This window comes from Theropithecus gelada, chromosome 6, assembly GCF_003255815.1.
Source record: "Theropithecus gelada isolate Dixy chromosome 6, Tgel_1.0, whole genome shotgun sequence".
In the NCBI taxonomy this organism is placed as follows: Eukaryota; Metazoa; Chordata; class Mammalia; order Primates; family Cercopithecidae; genus Theropithecus; species Theropithecus gelada.
Genome location: NC_037673.1, coordinates 35,258,194 through 35,278,652, shown reverse-complemented (window position 1 = coordinate 35,278,652; position 20,459 = coordinate 35,258,194). Strand labels below are relative to the sequence as shown.

At 36.6% G+C, this 20,459-nt stretch overlaps 1 protein-coding gene across 1 annotated transcript in view; it reads right to left on the bottom strand.

Moving 5' to 3' along the window:
* SPEF2 (sperm flagellar 2) overlaps window positions 1-20,459 on the bottom strand; it is a 196,068-nt gene that overhangs the window by 98,157 nt on the left and 77,452 nt on the right. The window contains exons 11-18 of the mRNA XM_025387975.1: window positions 17,281-17,500; window positions 15,911-16,065; window positions 14,283-14,358; window positions 12,854-12,915; window positions 10,855-10,958; window positions 7,897-8,153; window positions 3,909-4,017; window positions 2,762-2,919 (exon numbers count right to left, since the gene is read on the bottom strand). Coding sequence (XP_025243760.1) covers window positions 2,762-2,919; window positions 3,909-4,017; window positions 7,897-8,153; window positions 10,855-10,958; window positions 12,854-12,915; window positions 14,283-14,358; window positions 15,911-16,065; window positions 17,281-17,500 — 1,141 coding nt within the window. The remainder of the gene's footprint in view (window positions 1-2,761; window positions 2,920-3,908; window positions 4,018-7,896; window positions 8,154-10,854; window positions 10,959-12,853; window positions 12,916-14,282; window positions 14,359-15,910; window positions 16,066-17,280; window positions 17,501-20,459) is intronic.

Sequence of the window (20,459 nt, the reverse complement as noted above, 5' to 3'; positions counted from 1 at the left end):
GATGTTAGGAGTGGTGATGGTGGTGGCTGGCATGGGGGTGATGAGTAATATATGTGTATTTGTGTGTACGGAGCTGATATAAAGGGTTAGCAAGTGGGTGCCAAATGTAAAAGTGATAATCTGGAAGTAGCTAATAAAGATGAAGAGAAAAATAAAAGATTGTTTGAAAATGTCCAGTGGGAAAGCAAAATGAACAAGTATAAAAAGACTGTAAAGGGCAATGTAATACAAGAGGTGGGGTGAGGAGGAAATGGAAGGGGAAAGAAATGTGTATCACTAACTTTAATAAGTGGATACAAAGCACTTAGAATACTGCACAGTACATACATCCTCAATTAAGCCTTAGCAATTCATTCATTCCTGCAACAACCATTTATTGAACCTGAATTATGCCTTGAAGAAAAGGAAGGATTACAACAATAAAGTAAAACTACTATTTCTAATGATAATAATTATAATAATATTGCAAACAATAGTTCTGATTGCTGGAGATACAACAGTAAAACAAAACAGAAAAATCAATGGCCTTATGAAGCTTACATTCTAGTGGTAGGAAACAAACCATAAATATGATGAATAAGTTAATTTATACAAGAGTTAAGATGGTGATAAGTGCTATGGAAAAAAAATAGAACAGAGTAAGGGAGACCAAAGTGTTGTGGGCAGCTTCTTACGTTTTAGACAGAGTGCCAGGGTGAGTATGCCCAACCATTAGGTGACGTCTGAGCAAAGACATGAAGCAAGCCAGGGAGTGAGCCTCGTGGATTTCTGCTGAAAGCGTGTCCCAGTCAGAGGAGATGGTTAGCCCAGATGCCTGGAGGGATGGAGCATGGCCAACTGGAGTCTTTCTAGGCTCCCATCATTGTGATGACCCTTTGCCTTTCGTGATGCAGTTTCACCTTTCCTGGCACACCTTCCCTGACTGCCCAGTCTTTCCATCCCTTCACACTGCGGAGGCCCACAGCTCTACTGAATGTACCACTGGCGATGAATGCCTATGTTCTTGCATGGCTATTTCTCTTTACATGTGCTCACTCCACCCTTGGATTACTCTTTTCAATTCAGCAAGCCAGGAGGTTTCATTCTATTAGACATTCTTTCGAAGTGGAAATTCGGGGTTTTAGTTCTGATTTTTAAAGTAATTCATCATTATTGTTTTAAACATCCAAGAATTAAGACAAGTAGAAAGGGGAATTGCCTGTTAAGTCTCTTTAAGTCCCTTCTCCTTCCCCACCATCAAGTATTATATATGCTGCCCGACTCTTCTGTGCGTATGTATTTTAATACATAAATACGTACACTTTCCTTAAAAGAGACTATTTTATATGTAACCTGCTTTTTCCTACTTAAAAGTATATTGTGGTCAGAATATAGAAGTACCACATTCTTTTAGTTTTTTAACTTAATTGGGATGTTTAATACAGAGCACCGGGCTAGGTTAATGTTTATTTTTTTAATGATTAAACAACTGTTAATTACCTGTTTGAAATATAAATCTTAAATAAGTGATAACTGAGTCTATTAATGTAGTCAGTGATTATTAGAATGCAAACTCTTTAGGAAAATGTTGAAGTTGAGTCTAATAGTTGGCAAAAACAAACTGATTCTAACCCGTAACTTCAAGCCTTTATGGGTTAGAATTGGTTTGTTTCTGCTTCCCAACCAAGACTCTGTAAGATTGCTATTCTGTCAAATGACATGTTAAGCCTCTTAAAATACTATATGATTGTTTTTCTCTTTGAAAGGTTCATGCTGGTAGTTTTTGTAGTAGGCATTTAGATGTAGGAGCTTGTCTTTCTAAGTGTGAGCTCCTGGATATCCATGGTGATTGTGGTTTATGTCTATGGGCTATTTTAATGTTAATTAATTGGTACATTATGGTAGTTAGGTCACAAATTTAGTGACAGGAGACAGTACGCTATCAAGGCAACTTTAGAATCCTTTTCACACCATTAACTTTGACCATTTTTTACTATACCAAGAAACTGTAGTTGCCAATATAATTTGGGATAATTGATAAACAAAAAGGAAACATTTATTTTTCAAATCATGTCTCCAAGGTAAAATCCCAGAGGAAATATGACATTGGACTGAAGTTAAAATCTCTTTCAATAAAAAGCTTCAATAATAATATAAAAAGTTAGTGGGCAATTATCATTGGTTGAATGAAGGAGGAAGGAGATCTGTGTAGTTTTATTTGTGTAAGATAAAACATGAAAGCAAGTTAATATATAATTAATAATCAATTTAATAATAAACCTGTAACAAAATAGGTGGATTTGAGAAAAAAATGGCCTAATGTGTCCATCCTAAAAGAAGAATTCACATGGTTTCTTTATAACGCTAAAGCTAACAAAGTAAAACCTTGCCTTTATCTACAATATCCCTAATTTTCATTAATTTTACTTAAAAATATCTAATTAACAAATAAAGATTGCATATATCCCGAGAATAAAATGTGAATTAATATCCTTAAATTTAACTCTGCTGGGTTTTTGTTGTTGTTGTTGTTGTTGTTGTTTTGACATGAAAACAATGTTTTCAGAGTGATGGTCTCTTTTTGATTAAAATAAGAGAGAAAAATCTTTTATTCAGAAACACATACAACAGAAAGCTAAAGACAGAGGCAGAACACACTTGTAGATAGTATAAATCCAAAGATAAGAAAGAACTTTTCAATCACATCTTCCTTTCGCCCCAAACGCATTAAAACCACACATTTTAGTTGCCTAAACTCAAAACTATAAACAAATGTAAATACCTTTATTCTTTTTTTTTACTATTTCAGTCGTAAGAATTTCTTTTACTTTTTCGCATAAAGATTCCTTATCTATTTCAGCATTGATTTTTATCAAAATATTTTCTGGCTCTGAAAACCATTGCTTCAATAAAGGCCAGTTGTCCAAGAAGCCTATAATTCTGCAAAATCAAAATAGGATATGAATATCTCATACTGATCAAAAGATTAGAATGATATTAAGCATGAATTATCCGACATGCATAATGAAAAGATAGGCTGCCAATATAATTGCATCTGAAAAAGAAACAATGTTATTTATTTTAGATTAAAGAAGAAATTACTTAATGTCATCAAGACATATTTTTTGAGATGTATGAGAGTAAAAGAGGAAAATGTCATTGATTCAGGAAAACTTTTAGTGTAAGTTCAGATCTCCAAGTGAAAATCTAAGAAAACATCATCTGTGCTCGTAGTAGAATAACTCTGAACTCTCTTTGGATGGTAGCTACAGCCTGATTCACCTAGGCCATCTATTTTTTTCTCAGAGATAGAAATTGAAGAGATCTTTGAGTAAGTATAGTTGGTTTAGACTTACATACTTTACTCAAAAGTGTTCTTGGAATAATTCTTGAAACTTTGTTTTTCTTCCTGGAGAGCAGATAGCCTTAATGTAGCTCAAATTACTCTTCCCTGGTTCATTTCATATTGTTAAACTTTTCAGGGTTTCATAAAATTGTCTACTTTTGTCTAAATTTCCCTTTCCAATGGCAAATTGCACACAACCAAAAGAATAATTTTATTTTAGCAAAATAGAAGTAGTTTACAGTCCGATGCCTACCTTTTTGAAGTTCCTTCATTGTCACCGGCATTTCCTTAAAGAGTGCTGAATTAGGATTCCATATAATTAACTTATAAGTTCATGTAACCATAAAGGGAAGTATTGCCTGATTTAATTCTTCTTTTTTCAGACTATAATGACTTGCGCTCTAAATATGAAAGCTAGCACATAAATATTTCACTAATTATCAAAACTACTTAGTTTTCTTTAACCTGTTAAAGACTGAATGCTAAGAAATAGATATTCTTCTAGGTCTGATGATTCCAAAGTGGTTGTCAATCTATTCTAAAAGCATGAAACAAGAAGCAGAGCATTTAGTTCAAAACTAACCTATGTTGTATCTGGTCTCTTAAATTTTGGTCTCCACCCTTATCTTGATTTTCAGCAGCTACACGTTGACTGATGTCTTCGTGAGCAGTTTTATAGGACAATTCTTCAGCTATGGTATAAAATTTATTTAATTAGATAATTTTCAAAACCAAAGTTGCTACTTACTGCTAAAATATACTGATGAAAGATGCCAAACAAGATAGGGTCCTGTATTTGGTACAGTGTTACTTAAAAATATTTTAAAAGATGTTGGGTCCAGTGTTACTTAAAAATATTTTAAAAGATGTTGAAAGAGTATAGTTTTGAGATAAGAATTTGATTGTGTTTTTGGAAATTGGGGAAAATGAGTAAAACATTAAAGAGAAGCTGTAGTTTCAGTGTAAGGATCTCAGAATTGTCTATGATAGACGAGAATGAAAAATGATGGGTCATCATGAATAACTAACTTGAAAACAATTGGAAAAATTAACACGGTGATGTAAAAATTAAGACGAAAGAACAAGGTGGCGGGAACGTCAACATAAAAATTATTTCTTGATATTATATTGCAATATAATAAAATTATTCTGTTTCTTTCTAGACTTTATGATCTCCCTGCAGAATAGACATAAAGGAATAGACCCAAAGAGACCAAAAACAAACCAACAAAAAAACCAATCGCAACAGCTCTGATTGAGTCCTATTCTGGATTAATGATACAAAGTCCAGAATACTCACCAATTTAGAATAAATAAAAAATCATAAAGAGGAAAGAAAGCCTTGAACTAGATTAAAAGAAATTAGAATTACTCAATATAAGAGAACATTGAATAGTGAATTATTAGAGTTCAAGCAAATGAAGAACCCTCACAGGATATAGTAATCGGTTGTTCTTCATCTCCATTCATAACAGAACAAGGTGAAATGAATTTAGAATGCAGAACGATGCTTTAAAATGATTAATAAAACCCAAGGATCACATTGGAACAGGTGACTGAAGAAAACTGTGGAAGTTCTCTTCTTGGGAGATGCCCATGCACCATCTCATGGTCACTACCTTGCGGCTGTCAGGACTTCAGTGCACGGATTAGCATTCTTCTCTGTCCAACCTTCCAACCCCTCAGCTCCAGGCAGTGCTCCTTCCCCTTCCCTTCACTCGTGGTACTCTGTACCATGGCCACTGAATTTTGTGATCACCCTGAATGGCTCCATCTTTGCAATCTTAAAGACCTATACTCCTACCACAAACTTTCCAGCTCTGGTATTGTTGATGAATCTCTTCACTAGCATCCAGTCCCTACATTCCTACCTCCTTTTTTCCCAAATTTATCAGCATTATCCTGACTTCACTTTATGCTTTCTAGCAAACCTAAACTGCATGAATGAACACTTCAAGTTCTCCCTGCCTCTTAACAACTCCAATTTCTGTGTCTTTCTGCTGTACCAGCCTTAAATGATATCTTTTTTATTTTTTAAGGCTTATGCTGGTAGGCATCTTTGAATAAAAATACACAACCTTTATTCTCACTAATTCCCTAGCTAAAAAAATCAGTTGAGCTCTTTCATATATATATACATATACATATATATATATATATATATATATATATATATATATATATATATAGACCCTTTTCTAAAATAAATAAAGAGAGAAATAAAAAAACTAAAAAAGTAACAAATATCCTGTGGCCATGCCTCCTTTTTCTTCTTTCAGAGATAAACTTCTTGGGAGTTATCTCCACTCACTCTCCATCTCTGTACCTCCCACTCACACCTCAACACACCGCAATCGTTCCTTCTCTCTCCTACCCTCCATGAAATGGCTCACATACCAGTCACCAAAAATGCTAAAGGACACATTTCAGTCCTTATTTTGGCTTGTTTATAATACTTATAGGTAAAATTTAGCGTATAATTCTTAAAAGCTCTTATATATATTATGTCATTTAATACTCAACAAAAGCTTGTAAGTGGGATTGAGATTCTATAATTGGCTCCAAATTGCACCGTTCATAAATAGTAGATAAGGGATTTGATTCCAGGCAATACAACTCCAGGTTCTGGACTTCTTTTTTAATTTTTATAGTCTTTGTTGCATTATACTTGCCAAAAAATGCATACACTAATATTCATCTCCATGAATTAATGAACCGAAGACAGTCAGCACCCAGATATACAAACATTATCAGTCCCAGAAGCCCTTTCCTGTTCTTTTTCAGTCACCATTAACCACAAAGGGTCAGTATTTGATGCCCTGAACTCAAAATCTGTTTCTACTCTCACCAGAGGGTGAACATTACTGTTCTGTCTCAGGTTGACCAGTGGCTAAACAGTGGAGGCAGCCACCTCTTCTTCCATTCCGATGTAGACTTTTACTCTCACAATGGCCATTCCCGGTCCTTATGCCCCCCAGTCTCCTGCCCATTGGCTTTGAGTCTGGATCACTTACCACAGCCCAGCCCTGGCAGGACTTTGTAGCCCACATCGCTGTGGATGTAGCATGTTTCTCTGTGATGATGTTCTTCAGGTTTCTCCATAGACCTCGAACCCCATGCTGCACCTGACCCTAGTGGCTAGGCTCCCACTCAGCCTAGGCTCCTGCTGGTCTGGAAGGGGGATTACATGACACATTTGCCTTGAAGATTTGTCCTCCTTTGGCTTATGAGACACTACTGTCCCAGGCTTTCTTCTTCACCATTAGCTGCTGCTTCTAAACACTTATTCCTTTGCTCTCCCCAGTAAATTCTGGTTATTATGTATAGAGCAATATGATTTTTTTGGAGACAGGGTCTCACTCTGTTACCCAGGTTGAAGTGCAGTGGTGTGATCATACCTCATTGCAGCGTTGAATTCCTGGGCTCAAGTGATCCTCCCACCTCAGCCTCCCATGTAGCTAGGATCAGAGACATGTCTCACCATGTTGGGCTAATATTTTTATTTTTTGTAGAGACAGGGCCTTGCCATGTTGCCTAGGCTGATCTCAAACTCTTGGGCTCAAGTATTCAAATCATCTCTTTTACAGTGTGGAAATTGTCTCAGCTGGACAAAATTTACTTTCATTTCTAAGAACAGGAATCATTTGCATTACTATCAATTTCCTACTATTTATAGCGTTATAGAAGAGTTGAGTCAAAACCAATGAAAAACACAGACCCTTATAGAATCAGGCATCCCTAAGGGCCCAAGAGGCAATAGTCAGCCTTGTAGTAAAACGATGTGCAGGTAATCATTTGTCGATTTCAAAGTCTTCCATCATTTTTCCCTGATGTATTTACCACATGCTTATTATCATGTGCCAGATTCTGTTCTAAACATGTAACTCTGATCTCATTTAATACCCACAACAAAAAAACGAGCCATTTTATCATATAGGTTGTGACACCAAGGCTTAGAATAATAAAGTAACTTTCTCAAGGTCAGATACGTCGTATGTAAGAAAGCCAAGGTTCAAGAAGTGCTTTTACCCATAAGTATATAATTTGTGGAATAAAGGATTTTTTTCAAGGTTGAAAAATAGTTAAACTATGAATTTTTGCAAGAAGATTTAACCCCATCATGTGAAGTCTTCAGCTGACTGATACGTGCTCTTCAGAGTTAATACTCAGTCCAAGAAAAGGATGTTATCAGATCCTTTCTTACAGCACAGATGTGGTTTATGACCCTCAAGAGGGTGACCCACCAAAACATGCTAGACAGCCACAAAGCACTCCTCCATATGCGCATGTCTCAAAAAAACACCCCTATGACAGGGGAACTCCCAAGTTGATGGGAAGGTTCAGTGAGATGCTACAGTTGGACTGCAATTCACTAGTTCCAGGCTTTGTCCACAGTGCTGAATGCTAACGGTCAGAGCAAGAGGCAACTGTGCTCAGCTAGATAATTCTTTGATAGGCTGAAGTAGATTATTTTGTACTCACTTATAATTGTAAATGGGAGTACTCACTGATTCAAAGAACAAATAAAGTTTTCATTGTAAAAAGAGCATCAAAAAAGGTGTCCAGCTTACCTATTATATCCTTCATGCGACTCATTGAGGAAGTATCTGAAACGTCTAATAATATGACAAAATCAAATGCAGGAGAGGGAAGAGGTACTTCTTTGGAAGTCGCAGGATCAATAGCCAATGTGGATTTTTGTGCTTTTTTTCTCTCCAGTTCTGTGAGGTTTCTATTGTAGCCTGTAAGAGCTTCTTCCAGAAGCTGTGCTTGGTTTAAAGTCATTGGAAAACCATCTAGGATCCAGTGCTGATTCACAGGTATCTCGCTAAATTGAAACAGGACAACTCATGAATATTTTGTTAGACACAAATACTTTGGAAATTATATGATAAATCTTTCCATTTTCTTTCAGTTCCACAATAACTTCCTACTGCATGAATTTCATTACTTTATAGCTAAAAGATTAGGCTTACTAATGTGCCACAATCACTCCTTTGCTTAAAATACTTTTGTGAATACTTGCTGCCCTCCAAATCTATTCCAGAAGCTTTAACACATTAAAATTAACTGGCCACACCTGTATTAGTCCCTTTTCATGCTGCTGATAAAGACGTAACCAAGACTGGGCAATTTACACAGAAAGAGGTTTAATTGGACTCACAGTTCCACAAGGCTGGGAAGGCCTCACAATCATGGCAGGAGGCAAAGAGGAGCAAGTCACATGGATGGCAGCAGGCAAATCGAGAGCTTGTGCCGAGAAACTCCCGTTTTTAAAACCATCAGATCTTGTGAGACCCATTCACTATCACGAGAACAGCATGGGAAAGACCCGCCCCCATGATTCAGTCATCTCCCACCAGGTCCCTCCCACAACACGTGGGAATTACGGGAGCTACAATTCAAGATGAGATTTGGATGGGGATATAGTCAAACCATATCAACACCTTATTTCTCTATAACTTGTTGTCTCTTACAATTTTGCACCATTTACTTCAAACAAACTCATCTCCTCAATGTTTGTGAGTATGAATTGCATTTTCTATATTGTTCATAGACTGTTCCTCCTTTGCACCTCAGTTTCCTAATTTATACAATGGGGTAACATAACATACTTCATAAGGCAGTTGTGAGGATGAACTGAAATGATGCATTTTAAAAACTCAGCACAGAGCTTAGCACATACTGGATACTTGTACTGCCAACCTGGAGAGCTCTTCCTATCCCACCCAAGCCTGTGTAGAGTCATAATATCCTGATCTCAGTTTCTCTGACTTTCACTTTGCCATGCAAATGGTTATATTTCTCTGCTTAACACAAATTCAAGTGAGTCTTTTAAAATCTCAGTTAGATTATAGGATGCTGAAGTGCAATTGGGGTTTTGCACTCAGCACAGTGTCCTCTTTAGAGAATGGGTGTTGAATAATTATTGTTTTAATTTGCAGCTGGAAAACAAGGTGAGAAAGGCATAAACTTAGACTGTGTTCTTCTAAGCCCTTAAATTATGCAAAATTGTGTTTTTGGCCTTTGGATTCAAACATATAATTTCATTTATTTCTGTTGAAACTCATATTAAACAATGGAATCCCCTTTCCAGAGGTTTCTGAGTCTACTCTGGGGCCTGCATATGATCCTACCAATAATGTAGCAAGGAAGGAGGGGGAAAACAGAAGTTAAAGGAAATTTCATTACTTGTGCAAAGTCATGAAACTAAAAATCACCCAAATCCAATGATCTTTCCATAGTATCAAGCTATCTTCATGTCACTGTCTATTTCTCTCATTAAGTTATTAAGAGCAGGAAAAGACTTCAATTTGGTTTTATAACTTGTCTAGAGCTTGGTGAAGCATTCTGCATAGAACAAATTTGTTGATTCATTGGCCTAAGATGGGAAAGAGAATTTCCTTAAGTTCCTTCCTCCACCCACAGTCACAGGAGCCACTTCAGAGGAAGTGGGAGGTGAGGGCCACCCTTGTTCAGCCGTAGTGTGAGGACATGAGATGATGGGGAGTCAGGAGACCTGGACTTTGGCTGGGGCTACACCACTAGCCAGACATATAACTGGAGTACCTCACTGAACTGTCATGTGCCTCCCTTTCCTTATAGAAAAAATGACGGATTTAGACTGGATCAAAGATTTCACACTGATGACTGTCATCTGGAGGAGACTTAGGGGCAATGAGGAGAGTGGTAGTGAAAGGAGGGTAATGGAGTTCTGACGATGGGGTGTGGAGGTTTCAGTTCCACTGAAACTAAAGGGAAGAACTGCTTTATATCTGATACTTTTCATATACATTATTCTTTGGAGCAGGAGCAAAGAATCCCATGGCTGAAACATGCTTTACATCACTTCTGAGAAATGTTACAACTGTTAGAGTGAGGTCCCTCCTAGCTCTGGGCGGCCCTGTGATCTGATTTCTAGACACATCATCATTGAGAAGCAACTTAAATCTTTAATGTCATCTTTTAAGAAAACACTAAGGGAAGTCCATTCCAGATGCAGAGTAGAACTCTCAGTCCTCCTTCCTCATCTCTCTTGGTCTCACTGGTTCCACATTCCACATCTCACTACTCAGTTCTGCTTCCTTACCTACTTCAAGTTGTCCGCAGCTCTTTCTCAGGGGGCTTTTTGACAGTTTTATCCAGCCTACTTGGCCTTCTCTCTTTATTACATTCATCAGCCAAGTCTCTATGGCTTCTTTTTTCCCCGTGGTCTGTGATCACACAATTGAGTGTTTCCCTTGGCTTTTCCAATTACTCAATTTCTCCTTGAATTCCCCCCAGGTAATAGAACCTGACTTTATTCATATCTGGGTAAAAGAAGTCAAGCTTGGTATGGGAGAAGAAGTGGAATATAGGCATGTAAATCACAAAATATATCTATCTTTTCATTGCTATATATTTTCTTATACAGATGAGTGAAACTTATGAGATATTAAAACAAAAAAATTTCCATATTATTCTGGATACATCTTTGTGTGATAAAGAATATATTAAATAGATAAGAAGAAGAAAAATGCAGTACATACTTAATAGCATTTACCATGATGTCAACAAGCAGCACATCAGGAATGCTCTTTCCTTTCTTCAGCAACTGTTCTGATTTTGCACCAAGTTGAGCACGCGTAGTGAGCTGGGAAAATAAACAAGAAATGACAGAAGATGGCTAATTTAAAAGTCAAATTCCAAATGTTTGGAGGAAAAGTCAATTAAATGACCATGCTCTCTGATGATGACACTGATCATGTGGCACAGTTGGGGAGTCAGGGAAGCATTTCAGGAAAATGTGTGCACAGAATGTGAGGCTCTTCCTTCGAGGCTCCCTCCCTTCCAAGACTGTACTCTTCAATTGCAGCTGCTCTTGCATCCCCAGACTTAATTCTCTAATACCTTAAATCAGAAAGATTGAGCTCTCTGCTTGGGCTGTAGCCACTCATGCCATGCAGACAGGGGCATGCTCTCTGGGGAAAACTCATATAAACATGGCCCTTGCCCAGTGAAGTTCTCATCTTTCCATGGTCAAATTCCACAGATTTTCTGCCTGTTGTTTGCTGCTTGCTTGTTTGCTGTCTTCTTTTAGCCCTCAAATAATTATCTTTTCTATTTTGCCTAGTGTTTATACTTGTTATTTGTAGGTTAGTCCAATACAAGCTACTCAATATCACTGAAACAGGAACTTATTTAGAGTCTATTCTTAGCTCAGCTGCCAGAGTGAGAATGTTATGTCAAATGGTATGGCTCTATTCCAAGCCCTGTTAAAATTCTCCCTTTTACTCCAAATGTCCCAATAATTGCCTGAGGGCCTGACTGACCTGATTCTTTTCCTTTCTCACCCATGTCTCTAACCTCATCCCTTACTAAATACTCTCTGGCCCAGCTGGCCAGGCACTTTCCTGCCTCACTATCCTCACAGCCTGGAACACTTTCCCCGATCCAGTGGGCTGGTTCTGTCACCTCTTTCAATCTGCTTAAGTCTCCCTTTCCCAAGGAGGCCTGCCCGATGTCATAAGGTGACCAGCTGTGCCTCTTTCACTGCCCTTGGCCTGTGCTCCTGCTCCCCTTGCTCCACTCTATGTTTCCTTTTCTTATGACACTCATCATCATCTTCAATTTCATACTTATCTCTATGTTCATAGTTTATTATGTCTCTCTCCATTAGAGAGACATAAACACCACAAGGGCAGGGAATCCTGTCGTTTGTATTCACTGATATATCCAAGGTATTAAAACACTGTACAAAACAACATATGCTCTTTGAATTGAATTGAATATGGAATTTGTGAGATTTTAAAGTCAATAAAGGTAAATATAAAACATACTTATCCTTTCTGCTAATTCATATTTCAAATTCACAGAGTAAATAAGTCTCCTTTTCCTGCTTTTTCTGAACCCATTTCTCTCCCATTGCTCATCTTGTTTACAGTTTGGTGTATATCCTTCCAAAACTTTTTCTATCTTTAAGCACTTTTGAAACCTAAAATATTATAAAACTGTTTTTCATGATAAGATGCATAATAAAAAAATCAAATGTAATACAAACAATAAAATTTCACTTGATTTAATCTGGTCATTTTATTTGATGACCGATTAGTTTCCATTAGCAGAAATAGTGAGTGAACTGTTGTAAACAAATTTTCAGGCATTAATAAAAAAAATTCTGTAGAGTCACTAACAAGAGTAAAGAAATTCTGGAAAAAATATTTAAAGGTAAAGAGGGTATGAGTGAAATAAAAGTCATAAATTAAATGGTAAAGATTAAATGAATTTGGCCTCAGTCTAAAATTTTTTAAAGCACATGTTTATTACCCTGGCAAAATTGAAGAGTAATTTCCACTGCTTTCAATATGAATATTGAGAATACAAAGAATGCTAAGTAAAGTCAGATGACCTAATATTATACCATCAAATTTACTTTGAAATCAAAGAAGAACACATTGCCATTTCATTGCATTTGAAGACACTCCAAAACGCCATTAATCATGACATGTTTTATTATGCTAGTAGCTAAAATTAGATCATAATACTTACTTTTAAGAAACTATCACTGGATTTGATTTCTTCAGCTTTTGGTGTTTTATCAGCATTAGCACCTAGCAATAGGAAAAGCGGTAAAAACAAATTTCTGGTATTTACACCTAACAACCACAGTAGTATTTGACCATCTATGGTTTTGGACATAAGGGTTATCAGATCCAGCTATGCCTGAGATACTCAGAGGAAGGAAGTAATAGAATCACCACAGCATAGCTTTTACCTTCACTCACACCATTAAGATCCTGGCCACTATGTGTCTTGGTGGTTTCCATCCCTCCCTATCTCCCTCCCTCCCTCCCTCCCTTCCTGCATGATCTGAGCTCATAAAAATATCGTTAGGAAGACTTTAACACAGTCGGGGGTCGCTTTTCAGAAGACAGTCAAGTTTTTCAAAAAAATGTTAAAATGTTATTTTTTTACACTTTTATTTTCCTGGATTACCAAGTTATAGATAAATGTCTTAAAAGCAGATGACTCTAGAAGTCAGAGGTGTTTTAACTTAAATTCTATGAAAAAAAGAGAAGTTTTAACAGTGTGTTTATAATTACTTAGACTAATGTATAATAAAATATGTAATAAAATACTTATAATAGTTTTAAAAAATCAACTAAAATTATCTCTTAAGAAACAGATAACAGGAATAAGGGACAGATAGCGTCCTCTTAAGAAAGGAAAGTCCAACCTCTCTGGAGTGTTGTATGCTCATAGTAAACCTGGACATTGTTCAATGGTAATGGCAATAATAATGATAGCACAGGAGGAGCTCGCTTCATGCTAGAATATGAGGAAGCTATTTAATATGGCAAAGCCTTCACTAGCACATACAGGAAAAAATATTTAATACTTAAAATTGTTTTCCTTCAATGGTTCTACAAAGGAGTTGAAGGACTGCAGCCCAGATCCCAAGGGAGATAACTTTTTGTTATGTTTGGGAAACTTAATTGTATTGGCAGTGCCCAAGGCTGAGAATAAACTTAGGAACCACTGTGCATATAGGTTAAAAAGACCAGCCCCTACAGTCTTCTGCAATACAATAAACAAAGCAGGAGTACGTTTGTAGAAAGCCCCAATTGTACTCATACACACAGTCTTACACACAGGTGAGAACAAGAAAAGACTGTCTGTCCCCTTGCACAGACAGGAAGAATGAGGATGATTTATTCTGGCTTCTTTCATAGTAGCAGCAAAACTAATTAACCATTTGAAGGAGACTCAAAAGATTTTCTTGTAATTTTCATCTCATCGCCAGTTGTAGGAAAGAGTGATCTTGCTCCCTCTGTCAAATGGCCATATGTAGACAACTATATAAAACTCCCTTTGGTTCTTGTTTATTTCCCTGAAAGCATGTTCGTGCTCACATATATGTGTTCTCATTGTTTCTCTCTCTAATGTAAATAATAGATGATTTGTTTTGAGATCTTACTAAGTATCGTTTCACCTTCTGTTTCTGGTAATACTTCATTTGAAACTGGACCAGCTGAAAATACATTTTGTGGATCCTTTGGAGAGAAAACAAACACAGGGAGGGATTTTACCATTGCTATATTTTAATAATTCTCCTAATTTTATATCTATAAGTAAAGGTTTGAGAACAAATACTTTTTATCTATAACATTAATGATTTTAAAGGAGATTAAAGTTTCAGTCCTAAATTCTTATTTCCAGAAACAAACAAGATTGGATAATTGCACTTATAGAAATACACAGTAACCTGTGATGTAATCTGTCTTTTGAATGATCTTCAATTACTATGTAAAATATGCCCATTACTATTTTGAAAAGATAATGGAACCTAAGGAAAGGGTAGAGTTTACAGAAAACCATCTTGAACAATCCTAGAGATGTCAGTCATAGCCATAGGGTAATTTTAAAAAAATGTACATTGTCTATTACTTTATTGATTAAAATATAAAGATATTTTATGGAAGAAGAGAGAGCCCACCATGAAGAAAACTTCTCCCAGTTATTTTCAAAATTAATTGTTAAATGACATTTATTTTTGCAGGCTATGCAAATGATCTGGATCAGATTATCAGCTAATTCATTCAGTTGCAGAGGCAGCATAAGGTAGAGAGAGGAAAGAGTAGTGGACTTACAATCTGGAACCTTAATCATAGAGAAGCCATTGACAAGCCTTCTGACTCCAAGCAAACCAATTCATGCTTAGGGTCTTTACTACATGCTCTGTAGAATGAGGAAGCTGGACTACATCAAGGATTCTGAAGGTGGGGCTACATTTTCCTATTCACCCCTCCACCCCAGGAATCATTATGCAATAATGAAATGAGATGCAATATTGATGGGAATATGATACAGGTAAACCTTTCAGAGAGCCATCCCCCAATTGAGATCTACTAATGTAGATCAGGTGTCAGCATACTACAGCTCATAGACCACAAAGGCCTACCGACAGTTTTCATACAGTTTCTGAACACCACTTCAGCAGCTGACCACTGTGAGACTGGAGACAGAGACTGGAGTCCTCCTCTACCTCTGTACCTGCTGGGATTCTACATCTGCCTCAACCACTGCCCAGGGCCAGCATTGGTCTCTGACTATACACTGGGGACTTTGATGTTGGCAACTGCCAGAAGCTGGGTGGGAGATCTCCGTGCAGGAGTTGGTGACTTCTTGAGTTCCCGCAAAAGAATTATATACCACCCTCCCAACCTCCACAATTCAATCACTTCACCCACCCCCACTTACCAGCTAGTGGCTCTTTCATCGGGAGAATGGCTCCAGCTGACGGCTACTAGACCCAGAGGGGGCCCATCACACAAGACGGTCTACCCAGACAAACTGGTGGGAAGCAGGAGTTTTCTCTCTTGTTATACAAGTACCCACATAATATCCTTGATTTTACCTCTTGGCCTCAAATTTATCCTAAATATTTAACTTAAATATTTATTCTCTAGACTTTTGCAGAACCTAAAATTTTACTCTCTGGGTTTGTACAGAAGAAACTTCTGGTGTAGAAGACGTTTTAAATTCCATCTAGCTCCAAATCTCTAATGTGCTAAGCGCAGAAGAGAAAACTAGAATCACACTTGCCTGGCTTTCTTTAATCTCCTCCTGCAGAACTGGTAGAGCATTTTCTTCATCTTTTTTCTGAATTGGTAGAACCTCACTGACTTTTTCATTGTCATGAAATGCTTGGATAGCTTCTTGGACAAGAGTGTCAATAGAAAGTATCCGCATAGGAAAGTCTAAAGTACAAAATATAATCTTATAAATAGCTTTTCATTTGGGAACTGGAAATTGTCTTTATGTGCTGGTTTTGCCCTATAACACTATCTTTCAGGCCCACTAGAACTGTCTTTTGGATCAAGCTTATTTTTTGTTTGTTTTGTTTTGTTTTGTTTTGTTTGAGACAGAGTCTCACTCTGTGGCCCAGGCTGGAGTGCAGTGGCATTATCTCGGCTCACTGCAATCTGCGTCTCCCAGGTTCAAGTAATTCTACTGCTTCAGCCTCCTGAGTAGCTGGGATTACAGGTGCATGCCACCACACCCGGCTAAATTTTGTATTTTTAGTAGAGATGGGGTTTCACCATGTTGGACAGGTTGGTCTCAAACTCTTGACCTCAGATGAGCCACTCATCTTGGCCTCCCAAAGTGCAGGGATTACAAGCATGGGCCACTGCACCCAGGTGGATCAAGCTTCTTTTTAAAAAATGTGATAAGGCCTGGCGCGGTGGCTCATGCTTGTAATCCCAGCATTTTAGGGGGCCGAGGTGGGTGGATCATGAGATGAGGAGATTGAGACCATCCTGGCCAACATGGTGAAACCCTGTCTCTACTAAAAATACAAAAATTAGCCGGGTGTGGTGGCACGAAAAAATAAATCCGTCTCAAAATAAATAAATAAATAAATAAAAATAAAATAGATAAAAATTGTGATAAAATTCAAACAACATAAAGTTAAGCACTTCCACCATTTAAAGGATACATTTCAGTAGCACTTAGATATTCACAATGTGTGCAACCATCACCATTATTTTGTTCCTGAAATTTTTAATCACCCTGAAAGGAAATCCCAAATCAATTGAGCTGTCACTCTCATTCCCCTACCCCTGCCTCTCACGTCCAATAATTCGCTTCTTTCTCTATGGATTTGCCTATTTTGGATATTTCATACAAGTGGGCTCATACATTATGTGACCTTTTGTGTCTGGCTTTTTTCACTTAGCATAACGTGGTCAAGGATCATCCATGTTGTAGCATGTATCAATATTTCACTCATTTTTATGGCTGAATAATCATAGCCTGGAAAATTATAAAATTTTTGATGATAGAGATTTCCCAACATATCAGCAATGCTTCTTGTATGGTTTTTTTTTTTTTTTTAATAGACATAGACATTTGTAGCTACCGTCAGTGTAAATAGGACCTAATGGCAGGCAGAGCAGGAGAAAAAATTCTACCTTTTTGTAGAGACCTTAAAATGGTAGTTTTTCCACTTAATGTTTTCCCCAGAAAGCATCCTTTAACAGCAAATGAAGGTAATTCAGGTGTTGTTGATTCTGCTCGAGGAGGAAGAGATTTTTCAACTAGCCTGTGAAGAATATGGCCCAGTATGCAATTGTTGGAGGGTGGTAAATTGTCAACCATTTCTTCTGGTAAGGCCCACTCTCCAACCATGTTCTGTAAAAATAACAATCAAATAAACAGAAATATTCTGAAAAGTGGAATTTAGGTATATGAAATATTTAAAAGTCAAAAGTAAATCCAAATCATAGCCAACAAAAGCCAATCAATACTTTAATTATATTATAAAAATGAGTAATAACATTAATAATAGTTTCATAGTAGAGGGCAGAAAAATGCTTCCTACATAAAAGCAAAAAATAAAAATAAAAAATAAAAAATCTTAGCTTATGAAAGTGAGCATATAAATTGAGACATTTTGTAATCTAGGTTGAATATTAAGACATTTAAATTGATGTTATCACCAGTAAGCAGATAAAAGACAGTAATCATTTCTCTATCTTATGCAAGTATTAACTTTATTTTATAATATTTTAAAGTAATAAAGATAAAAGAGAATTTTCATGTTCAATATCTCTAAGTCTAGCGTGTTTAACTCCCATTTCATTCAGGTTTCTTGATGAAATGATCAAATGATTAGATGGAGAGAAAAAACACAGTACAGATCACATTCTCTGATTTGCATGTAATATAACTAGAAGTTGATTTCAGAAACATAGAAAAAAATAAGTATTTAAAATGAAAAGCATTCTTTAAAAATTATTCTTGTATGAAAGAGGAAATTGAGACTATAAAGTCTAAAAGGAACATTAAAACAACAGATTTATTAAAAATATGGGGTGGGGCCGGGCGCGGTGGCTCAAGCCTGTAATCCCAGCACTTTGGGAGGCCGAGACGGGTGGATCACCAGGTCAGGAGTTTGAGACCAGCCTGGCTAAAACGGTGAAACCCCGTCTCTACTAAAAAATACAAAAAACTAGCCGGGCGAGGTGGCGGGCGCCTGTAGTCCCAGCTACGTGGGAGGCTGAGGCAGGAGAATGGCGTGAACCCGGGAGGCGGAGCTTGCAGTGAGCTGAGATCCGGCCACTGCACTCCAGCCTGGGCGACAGAGCGAGACTCCGTCTCAAAAAAAAAAAAAAAAAAAAAAAAAAAATGGGGTGGGATCAAACTGTACACATAGGAAAATACCCCTTAGCCTAAAATGCCTTGATCGAGGTGCGGCGTTCAGTAAATCAGTAGAGTGACTAGAGTAAATAATATTCTATTGAATATTTCAAAATAGCCAGTAGAGAACCATTCAAATGTTCCTAGCATAAAGAAAAGATAAATGTTTAATATGACAGATATCCCAATTACCCTGATTTGATTATTACATATTTTATAAATGCATCAATACATGTGTTTATTATGTATCAATAAAAAAATTAAAAAGAAGGAAAATAAACAAAGTAGACATTAAAATCGGGAATAAAAGTAATTTTAAAATGATCAAACTGGGAAGAAGAAACTTGTAAAAATAAAAATGGAAATTAATAAATTACAGAGGAAAACTATCCAGATACACTTTATTGATAAAATTCTAAAACTTATCCTTATTAATAATGATAATGAAATTTCTACTACTTTGACACAAAAGTGAAGAATAGCAAGTATCAATGTTGTGACATAATAGGAAAAAAGGTAACAGCAGACACATGTACTCTCTGTTCATCATAGCACTATTCACAATAGCAAAAACCTTGAATCAACCGAAGTACCCATGAAGAGTGGAATGGATAAAGAAAATGTGGTATATGTACACCATGGAATAGCGCACAGTCATAAAAAAAAGAATGATGTCGTGTCCTTTGCAGCAATATGGGTGCAGCTGGAGGCCATTATCTTAAGCAAACTAATGCAGAAGCAGAAAATCAATACTGCATGTTCTCACTTGTAAGTGGGAGCTAAACACTGGGTACACACGGACATAACGATGAGAACAGTGAACACTGGGGACTACTAGAGGGAGGAGATGCAGAGAGTGGCAAGGGCTAAAAAACTACCTATTGGGAACTATGCTCATTAGCTGGGTGACAGGTTCAGTCATACCCCAAACCTAGCATCATGCAATATACTTCTGTAACAATCTGTAACAAATGTTACAGAAGTATTTTGCATGGTATAATTTTAATAAAAGTAGGAAGCGGGAAGAAAAAGAAGACGTTAGGTACAACTATACTATAGTAAATTTGGATTTATAACTGCATGGTAATAAATGATATTCTAAGAAAGTGCAAATGATTAAAATTAAGTAAAATCTTTGAAAAAATAAAAGCCATGAAATAAATGAAAAAGATGTCATAGAACTATACTTATGAAAATTGAAGACACTAATGGTTTACAGAAAAATTTTGTTTCCTTAACTGAACAGAAATTTAAATGTTTAAAAGTCTTCTGGAGTATAGAAGAAGATAGAAAGCTTTCCTGTTTATTTGGCAAGACTAATATAACCCTTATACAGAAAATGTATCAAAGATAATTGACAAAAACAACATCCCAAAAGAAAACTACAAGCCAATCTCCCTTGGAAATAGTTGGCACAAATCATGCATCAACATTAAAGTCAACGTAATATTAACAGACAATAAAGATACTAATTGACATTGACTCCATACTACGTAGCATATACTGTTGTTTTCATGCATTATGTCAAACGATTCTCACACAACTCTTACACACATAGTATTATTATTATCTTCCCGATTTATGGAAGAAAAATCTGAGTATTGCAAAGACTAAGTTATTTTTCCATGGTCACAATAAAGAGTAATGGCAAAACCTAGATTGGAACCCAGGCAGTCAGATCCCAGAACATGTACTCATATCCAGTATATGATGTTGACTTTATCCCACCATGACTGAATAAGAATTATTTCATGAATCCAAGGAAGGTTAAATACTAGAAAGCCTATGTACTATATTCATTAATAGGTTAAAATAAAAAAATAAAAGCATAAGATCATTCTGACAAAGAAACAACTGATACAACTCAAAATTCATTTCTGATTTTAAAAATACAAGAAAAACAAACAAAATAAAACCATATCTTAGTAAGTTATGAATTGAAGATACCTTT